Genomic DNA, 9,987 nt, shown 5'->3' with positions numbered 1-9,987 from the left:
ATGAGATATCATCTCACACCAGTCAGAATGGCCATCATCAAGAAATCTAGAAACAATAAATGCTGGAGAGGGTGTGGAGAAAAGGGAACACTCTTGCACTGCTGGTGGGAATGTGAATTGGTACAGCCACTATGGAGAACAGTATGGAGGTTCCTTAAAAAACTAAAAATAGAACTACCATATGACCCAGCAATCCCACTACTAGGCATATACCCTGAGAAAACCATAATTCAAAAAGAGACATGTACCAAAATGTTCATTGCAGCTCTATTCACAATAGCCCGGAGCTGGAAACAACCTAAGTGTCCATCATCGGATGAATGGATAAAGAAGATGTGGCACATATATACAATGGAATATTACTCAGCCATAAAAAGAAACGAAACTGAGCTATTTGTAATGAGGTGGATAGACCTAGAGTCTGTCATACAGAGTGAAGTAAGTCAGAAAGAGAAAGACAAATACCGTATGCTAACACATATATATGGAATTAAAAAAAAAAAAAATGTCATGAAGAACCTAGGGGTAAAACGGGAATAAAGACACAGACCTACTTGAGAATGGACTTGAGGATATGGGGAAGGGGAAGGGTAAGCTGTGACAAAGGGAAAGAGAGGCATGGACATATATACACTACCAAACGTAAGGTAGATAGATAGTGGGAAGCAGCCGCAGAGCACAGGGAGATCAGCTCGGTGCTTTGTGACCGCCTGGAGGGGTGGGATGGGGAGGGTGGGAGGGAGGGAGATGCATGAGGGAGGGGATGTGGGAACAGATGTATATGTATGACTGATTCACTTTGTTATAAAGCAGAAACTAATAAAAAAAAAAAAAAGAATTAAAAAAAAAAAAAAAAAAAAAAAAAAAAAAAAAAAAAAAAAAAAAAAAAAAAAAAAACAAGAACTATCCATCTCTGAAAAAATTAATAATACATACAAATCCCTGAACTGTGAGAGACATATTAGGTATTTTCATTCACCTTCACTTAATCCTCACAGTAACTTCATGAGACAGTGATTCATATCTCCATTTTACAGCATGAAATGCAACTTCAGCGAGGGCATTAACTGGCATGAATGCAGAGTTTGTAGAAATTTATTTAGCTCTATTATACTCTTCTGATTAGATCATGATGTGACATGGCTGTCTTACACAATGTTTACTTCAATGATCTTGAGGAGAGTGAATATAGTTCTACTGCCACTAGGTGCCATCTCAAAAACATTTAAGTTTGGTAAGAATGGTGAAGATTTATAAAAGGCGGAGGCTGTTAAAGGTATTAAATCATAAGTTATTTTTCAAGGTAAGCTTTATCCCATATACCAGATGTTCTGAGAACGCTGAGAGGTCCAGTCAAAAGGAATTTGCGTATAGTAAATAAATAGGGTTGAGTTACATAATGAATCACATTTTAAAGAAACTGAGAATCATTTCTTATATTAAATTGAATAATCATCCTTTATAATTACTGAGGAAGTTTTAATAAGACCCCTACATATATAGGTTGCTAACAAAAATGCATATACATTCATCCCCACATATACATTCAACTATTTCCAGAGTAACACTGAAAGGAGAGACCTTTTTTTTCTTTTGTAAATGTTTGTGTCTTTGAGAATTAGGAAAACAGTATGTATTTAAGGTATAGAAGATAGGATACACTTTGGAAAGTCCTGTGATAAAGTCAAAAGCATTATGTTTCCTTAATCATCTCTTTTCTAGAGCTGCTGAGTCAACTGTAGTCTTAAAGATGACTAAAAAAAAAAAAAAACAGAATAGAGTAGGAAAATAATTTTTCAAACCATCAACATTTTATTTAAAAAAAGCGACAATTGGAACATTTCTAGATCTTACAGTATATATTTGATACAAAAATAAGGAATTCTCCAAAATATGTACTAAAAATACAGTTTTATGGATCTAGGTACACAGAAAATTTATTTTACATTTCAGTCACCCAAAATAACAGCTTGTGGTCTCCTCCGATTGCGCATAGTGGGAGAGTTCTATGCCAGGAAAGGCCAGATCCAACGGCTACAGAACCAATGAGGATGGGCTACAGAATATGTGAAGAATTAAAGAAGCTCAATACATTACCAACATTAATAAATAAAAACTACCCTTCAAAAATAAGAAATGCATTGAAAATTCACCTTTTTTTAATAGTGGAAACAGAATTTAAAAATGTGCTCCCTCATAGGTGAAATACACATTAGAAGGATACAAATAATCTATGAATAATTGGTGCAGTCCAGACTCAAACATTTTTGCAGTCTAAACCAACCAAGCAAGCAAAATTATTACATTTAAATGAAGAAGGAAATAGAAGAAATAAAATGTTTCTTACATGAATATTGGCAAAAAGCCTGTTACCACTGGTGATTTAAACATCAAAAAATGCTTTCTCTTTCCAATTTAAGCAGGTAATAGATATTCATAAATGTTTTAGTTACACATTACAAATCTGGGGGCTATAAGGAGAAAAGTAGAAAACACAAATTTAAAACCACATATGCCACCAAACATCTCCACATTACCTGAGGGTGTCCTAAATGATGAATTTGAAACTGGCTTGCCATTTTGCCAGGATAACCAGTGGTTGCAAACAAGTTTTCATTAATTGTGGACCACCTAAGAAAAGACAAAGGATGAAAAGCAGTACAGAATCCTACAGACAACTATACGCTTTTCTAAGATTGGCTATTTCTTTTTATACAAAAATGATAATTTTATAACACAAAATTTGATAATATGGCTTTACAATCAGACTGGGAATTCCAGGGAAGTTAGCTATAAATATTTTCTCATTCTGTGAATATTTATTAAGTGCTTATCATGTGCCACTTTGTTAAATTACAAAGTTACACAAGGTTAGCAGTTCCTTTCTTACAATGAAAAGGCTGACAGTATGATGGGAGATACAAACAAGGAATCAGACAGATAGAAAATATTTCACAGTACATTAAAAAAAACCCATACATTTAATGTTCTTATTGACATTTGTTTTAAAATTAGTGATAAACTTATGAGTTTAAACTCCTTGGAATGATGTAAACACCTGGAATATATGGATGTTTAAATATTCAAGTATTAAGGCATCACAGATATTGGAATATAATGAATGATCAAGTGTTAATGGACCTCCAGCAACAAGCCCAGCACCATAATAAGTGCAGTAGGGGAGGTACAAGGGGGGAAAAAAAAAGATTCCTTGACAAAAAACAAACAAACAAAAAACCCACTAAAGTCTAGTTATTATTTTAATGTGTGGCAGACATTATGAGTTGCTTGTCCAACAGCCAGCCATTCTGCCTTTTTTCTGTGCTAACTGAACCCCAACTATGTTCTGGCACAGTGTATCTAACCCCAAGGGATGAGACACAACTGGTGTAAGGCAAAGATAGCAATCCCCAATAAAAGGGGTTCTCCTTCATCTCCTCTTATTTTGGACAATGTGGTATGAGGCTATGGTGCCTGGAACTCTGGCAGTCATCTTGTGACTGGGAAGCAAGAAGCCAAAGCCTGTCGTTGAGGATGGCAGAGGGAAAGGTCTGAACTCTTAATGGCATCAGTGAGCTACTAAACCAATCCTCAGGCCACCTCCTCCAGACTTAGGTACCATAGTTCGTTGATTTTCTTTTTAGCAACTGGAAGAAAAATGTTTAAAACTGAAGTATAGGTGATTTACAGTATCGTGCTAGTTTCAGGGGTACAGAACGGTGATTCAGTTACAAATACATATATGTATATAAGTATTTCTTTCCCTTATAAGTTATTACAAAATATTGAGTATAGTTCTCTATGCTATATAGTAGGTCCTTGTTGGTTATCTATTTTATATATAGTACTGTGTATGTGTTAATCCCAAACTCCTAATTTATCCCTCCCCCACACCCCTTTCCCATTTGGTAACCACAAGTTTGTTTTCTATGTCTGTGAATCTAAAGTTTGTTGATTTTAAAATGTGTATTTGCTCACATCTCTGAAATCAGGATGCATCTTATAATCTATGGCATTCTTACATTTAGTTGAATATATTTTTTTCTTAGGAATACATAAAATAATAGCGTCCCCAGGTTCTACGGTTTTTTTTTTTTTTTTTTTTTTTCAGTACACGGGCCTCTCACTGTTGTGGCCTCTCCCATTTGCGGAGCACAGGCTCCGGACGCGCAGGCTCAGCGGCCATGGCTCACGGGCCCAGCCGCTCCGCGGCATGTGGGATCTTCCCGGACCGGGGCACGAACCCATGTCCCCTGCATCGGCAGGCGGACTCTCAACCACTGCGCCACCAGGGAAGCCCGGTTCTACGGTTTTATTGGGGTTATTTTAGATTTGATGAAATACAGTATATAATAAATGTTCTACTGACTTTAGTCTCTGTTAGTAAATTTTCCTGAGGCCGAAAGCACCCTAATGACTACACTATACAATGCAGTATTACATACAAATGAATGAAAAAGAACAAGTACATTAATTTACAAGGAAAAAAGGTCACAGACATGTAATATCCAGTGTGTTCTCATTTAAAGAACAACAACGTAGTTCATATGCATAAACGTGGGTCCATCTACATTTTATGTCTTTATCAGCACAAAAAATAAGAAAGCATATGGTCCAAATTGTTGAGGTGGCATGGCAACATTTTGTATTTTATAAAAATTTTCAAAGAAAATATTGGAAAACAATCTCTCACCCAGACCAAAAGACAAAAGCAAAGACTTAGTTAGGAAAGTAAAACGTCCATTTATAAAAGAATCAGAGAAAAAGAAAAAAATCAGTGCAGAGGAGAGGACTGGGAAACTATTCCAGGAGTTGGTGCAGCATGAGCAAACTAGCCAAATTCAGAAAATGAAATTATAACCCCAACAAAAATGGTACATTACCTGAATAAGCAGGCTCGATCCATGTGGACAGGTCTCTTATCTTGAGGGTAACTAAAAGATAATATTTTATGTTTTATGAATTACGTGTTGGTCTTAAGTAGAGGGACTTAAATTAAGGTTTAAAAAGTATTTTCTCTTTAAAGAACACAATGCCCAAGGTATGTAAACTGTGGCAAAATTCCAAATAAGCACTGAATTAAAATAGCTGAAATATGATAAAGACATAAACATGATTTAGAACCATTGCAGAACACCATCATTCAACAGGAGCAGTGTTTTTTCTTCTTTTTTTTAACATAAGTAAACACTGCTCAGATCAAAGATCTCCTCCTCTGCCATTTTTCTTTGTTATTCTCAAAGTAAATCTGTAAAAGCCATCTCTGTTACATAAAAGCCCATAGCTCTGGCCCTTCTACAGGAAAGACTTGTTTTTGCTCTATAGTGTGGCCCAGGTATAGAAGAGTGGGTCAATGGATCATATAGCAATAGTGACTGATTTTTTGGTAAGTAATAGATAAATATACTAAGGAAGTACCTGGACCGAGTAATATCCCAAATTAACCAATCATTCCCTGCAACAGCTCCAACTTTGAAGGTGTTTTTTAAGCACCAGTGTGCTGACATTAATGGCATCTGTTCTGATTCAAGAGATAAAATAGCCTGTTGAGCCAAAAGATCATAAAACCGAATTGTTCCATTCTTCTCTGCAACCATCAACTGTAAGACAGAAAAATAAAGAAAATTCAACCACCTAATTTACTAACCACCTAATTTACTAAATCTGAGAAGGAGGCAGAGATTCAATGTCGTACATATAGTAAAATGTAAACATTTGCATATATTACAAATTGGAGATCAAATGCAAAGGAAATAAGACAAGCCTAGGTAAAAATCTCATAGAAAATGGGCAAAAGACAGACATAAGAAAATTGGATACAATTTTAAATGATTATGTACGGTCACCAGGAAGAAGAGATCAGCCTAAAGATTCATTCTGGATAAATTATACATACATACACATATACACACACACACACACACACACGAGTTATTCACAGTAGGTAAGGTTCTATAAAGTTGCTGCAAACACTGAATTAGTGGGTATCAAACCTCTGATCCTAAAGGAAATTAAAGGGTTCAGTTCTATGAGTCTCCGATCACATTTTTGTCAACTGATCAATACATAATCTTGTGTGTTTGTTTAAAGATGTCTTATTTAATATATATGTATTCATTAACACAGAACTCACAGGCAGCAGCACTGTAACTCATGCCTGAACAAAGCTTACCTAACACGTATTTTCTCCATAAGGCATATCACAGCCTTCCTGCACTTAGAAACACTAGGTAGCTCTTTAGCAGTGTGCTTGGGGGCCATTTTACACAGTGAAAGAAACTGCCAACATAAAGCATAAAAATGTGGCACTAAATAGACTATGAATAGGATACTTGTTTACAGTATGAGAGCTAAAACAAGAAGGCAGAGTACTGCCTTATTCAGCCTTAGCTGGGAATGTGCATATTAGCCAACTCAAATTTTTTGTTGCTCTGTGCATGTCTGTGACTGTCAAAGTGTGATGGTATTGATTTTGGGGTTACAAATAAATTTTAGTGAGTAGGCAAATTTGCAAGTGTGGAATCTGTGGATAATGAAGATCTACTGTATACACACGTATATATAAAACACTATGCTACGTTCAACAGAAGTCCACGGTAGAAGACATGATCCTGGATCTCAAGAAACTTTCCATCTAGAGAAGAGAATTATGAAAAAAAAACTGATCATAATTTTAGGTGAAATACAGTGGGATGCAAAAGAAGCAGTGACTATTTAGAACATGGGTAGTCTTTAAAATTAGGGGATTTTTAAAAGAAAAGGTGGAATTTAAAACTATTCTCGGAGGGCTTCCCTGGTGGCGCAGTGGTTGAGAGTCCACCTGCCCATGCAGAGGACACGGGTTCGTGCCCTGGTCCGGGAAGATCCCACATGCCGCAGAGCTGCTAAGCCCATGAGCCATGGCCACTAAGCCTGCGCGTCCGGAGCCTGTGCTCCGCAACGGGAGAGGCCACAGCAGTGAGAGGCCCGCGTACCGCAAAAAAAAAAAAAAAACTATTCTCGGGACTTCCCTGGTGGTCCAGTGGTTAGGACTTCGCCTTGCAACGCAGGGAGTGCAGGTTAGATCCGGGTTGAGGAGCTAAGATCCCACGTGCCTCGGGGCCAAAGAACCAATAGAAGAAACAGAAGCAATATTGTAACAAATTCAATAAAGACTTAAAAAAAAATGGTCCAATTCAAAAAATCTTTAAAAAAATAAATAAAACTATTCTCAATAACAGGAAGTCAATGACAAATATACAACAAAAACAAGTGCAACATTGAGCTTTACATGCCCTGCCTTATTTAATCCTCGTAACCACTATCTGAGGAAATTGCTATCATTAACCCCATTTTTCAGAAAGGAGACTGAGGTGCAGAGTGATTAAAGTAACTTGTTGAAGATCTCACCACTAGCCTGTGGCAGAGTCTGGATTTGAACTCAGGTCTGAACCCAGGTCTAACTACAGTGCACATGTTCCTTACTACAAGCCTAGATTATCAAGATTGGTAAGTGGTCTGGTGTGCTATGTATAGTCAAGGGTGGGGAAGGACGGGAAATGGGAGGAGACCAAGGAAGACTTACTTGGACATAGTAAAAATACTTGAGACTTTGAGCCTGTCTATAAAAATCTTGAGAATTTCAGGTATAACTTATGAACGATGGAAGGGTCAAGCCAGGAGAGCCAATAAAGCATGGCAGCTTACGAGTGAAGCTTCTTCAGTCAGGCTACCTGTTTCCGCTCTCAGGAGCTATAAGATCTTGAGCACACAGGGCTAATACAGTATCTGCTTCATAGGGCTGTTGGGGAGGATGGTACCAGTTAATACAGTTGACCCTTGAATAAGGTGGGGAGAGCCTTAGGGCAACTGACCCTTTGCACTGTTGAAAATCTGTATATAACTTATAGTTGGCCCTCTGTATCTGCGGTTCCTCCCTATCCATGGTTCCTGCATCTGCAGTTTCAATCAACCAAAGATCATTTAGTACTGTAGTATTTACTGCTGAAAAAAAATCTGTGTAGAAGTGGATCTGTGTAGTTCAAATCCATGTTGTTCAAGGGTCAACTGTACATGTTAAAGCGTTTAGAACTGCTTTAGCACAGAGTAGGCACTCAAAAAACATTAGCTATTATAGTTTGAAGTCAGATTGAAAACTACTTTCTAGCAAAAAAAATTTATTTTGGTTATTTACTGTTTCTAAAACTGTGCTCAATGGTGACTTTTTTGTTGTTGTTGTTGCTGTTGAAAGAGCAGATAGAGTAAAAAAAAGTTACTTTTTTAAGCTTCAGAATTGCTGGATCTAAAAACATTACAGGGGAATTCTTCTTGTAGGACTTCTCAGAACCATAAACAGTAATTTGTACTGACTTTTCACAGGGGAAATATCTCAAATAGCAAGAAACACTGTAGCACTTGAATCAGACTGAGGCCAAATCTGTGACTGTGTGATCTAGGGCAAATTAATCTTTTGGTGCTTCAGTTTTCTTACCTACAAAACAGATAGAATAATGCTACCAACCTGAGAGTATTTGTGAAATTATATGAGAGAACGTACATGAAGTACTCAGCACAGCTTCTGGCACTGAGAAAGCATTCAACAAATGTTGATTGTTACACCTCATTTCATTTAGCGGCTCTAACCTCTTTTCTCTTAGAGTCAGAGAAAAGGATGTCCTCAGTCCCAACTCTCTGATCCCATGACATCCTAAATGCTTGCTTCTGTTATTCCTACCTGCTGAAATCCTAGCTCCAACTGTGGTTTATTGGATTTAAGAGCTTCGCTTCTACAGATCTTCTGACTTTTGTAACTTGATGATGATGATGATGATGTATCACCACGCGCCTTGTGGGATCCCCGACCGGGGATCAAACCCAGGCCCCGGGAGTGAAAGTGCTGAGTCCTAACCACTGGACTGCCAGGGAATTCCCTATAACTTTATGATTAAATGCTAGTGTTTGCTTTGTGCTTTCCACATTACATGGCTCTTTTGTGTACTTTATATCTCACAAGATTATCGTAAGAATTTTATGATATAGGTGATCATGGACCCATCTCTTTCTTCTCTGGCTCCCTCATTCTCATCAAGACCAAGCATAACAGAACAAAATTCTGGGCTTCATCTGATATGGCAGACCAATGAGAACCACTAGATTGTTTCAGTAGTAATAACAGTGTCAACAACGACAAGCAGCTGAAATTGACTGAGTGCTTATTATGTATCAGGTTTTCTTTTAAGGACTTTATAAGTGTTCACTCATTTAATCTTCATGAGCTTCCATTTTACAAGATGAGGAACTGAAGGTAGTGACTGAAAGAGGTTTTGTAACTTGCCAGAGATCATACAGCTAGTAACTGGTAAAACTGGGATTTGACTCCAGGTAGTTAACTCAAGAGTCCATATCTTTAACTGCTACTCTGTGTTGCCTTTCTGTAATTTTAGGTTTTTGAGTTTAGTAGTGACACGATGAAACTGATATTTAAATATTAGTCTAACTAAAGTAGGCAAGAAGAATCAGATGGAAGAGCCAAAGATTTTAGAAACAAGGATCGGCAAGGATGACTTGTGAGAATAGAAAGGTGAGGAATACACATTAATGACCAAGAGGAATGTATTGTAGTGACAGTGAAGAAAAACTTAAAAGACCTGGAAACATTTGCATATAGGAAAGGAAGATACCAAAGATGATTTCAGGATATTGAGTTGATGTGATTTAGAGCAGGGACTTCCCAACATTCTGAAGTCATGGAAACAAGAAAAAAAAAGGAGATGGGGTGGGGTGAAATTTCAGTGTTACATAGAAGAATAATAGAAATTAACTTAAAGCATACGGAAGAAAGGGATCTCAAATAACCATAAATTAAGATATAAGTTTTGGGATAGAGGTTATAATAAACATCCTCATTTCTCAACTAGGTCACAGTTTTTGGGTTTTTTTTTTTAGGTCACAGTTTTTAAAAAGTAGCCTATGATATTTAAACATGGTAATATTAACATTTTGGTAGAT

General features: G+C 37.0%; 1 protein-coding gene across 1 annotated transcript in view; it reads right to left on the bottom strand.

Moving 5' to 3' along the window:
* Positions 1-1,792: 1,792 nt before the first annotated feature.
* NUP37 (nucleoporin 37) overlaps positions 1,793-9,987 on the bottom strand; it is a gene marked incomplete at its 5' end in the record, with an annotated part of 39,460 nt that continues 31,265 nt past the window's right edge. The window contains 4 exons of the mRNA XM_079714799.1: positions 1,793-2,056; positions 2,538-2,631; positions 4,884-4,934; positions 5,419-5,600. Of these exons, the coding sequence (XP_079570925.1) occupies positions 1,943-2,056; positions 2,538-2,631; positions 4,884-4,934; positions 5,419-5,600 (441 nt within the window). The 3' untranslated portion in view covers positions 1,793-1,942. The remainder of the gene's footprint in view (positions 2,057-2,537; positions 2,632-4,883; positions 4,935-5,418; positions 5,601-9,987) is intronic.

The sequence above is a fragment of the Hyperoodon ampullatus genome, assembly GCF_949752795.1.
Source record: "Hyperoodon ampullatus genome assembly, chromosome: 11".
Lineage (NCBI taxonomy): Eukaryota > Metazoa > Chordata > Mammalia > Artiodactyla > Ziphiidae > Hyperoodon > Hyperoodon ampullatus.
The sequence above is the reverse complement of the archived record's forward strand: the minus strand, read 5'-3'. Positions and strand labels throughout refer to the sequence as shown.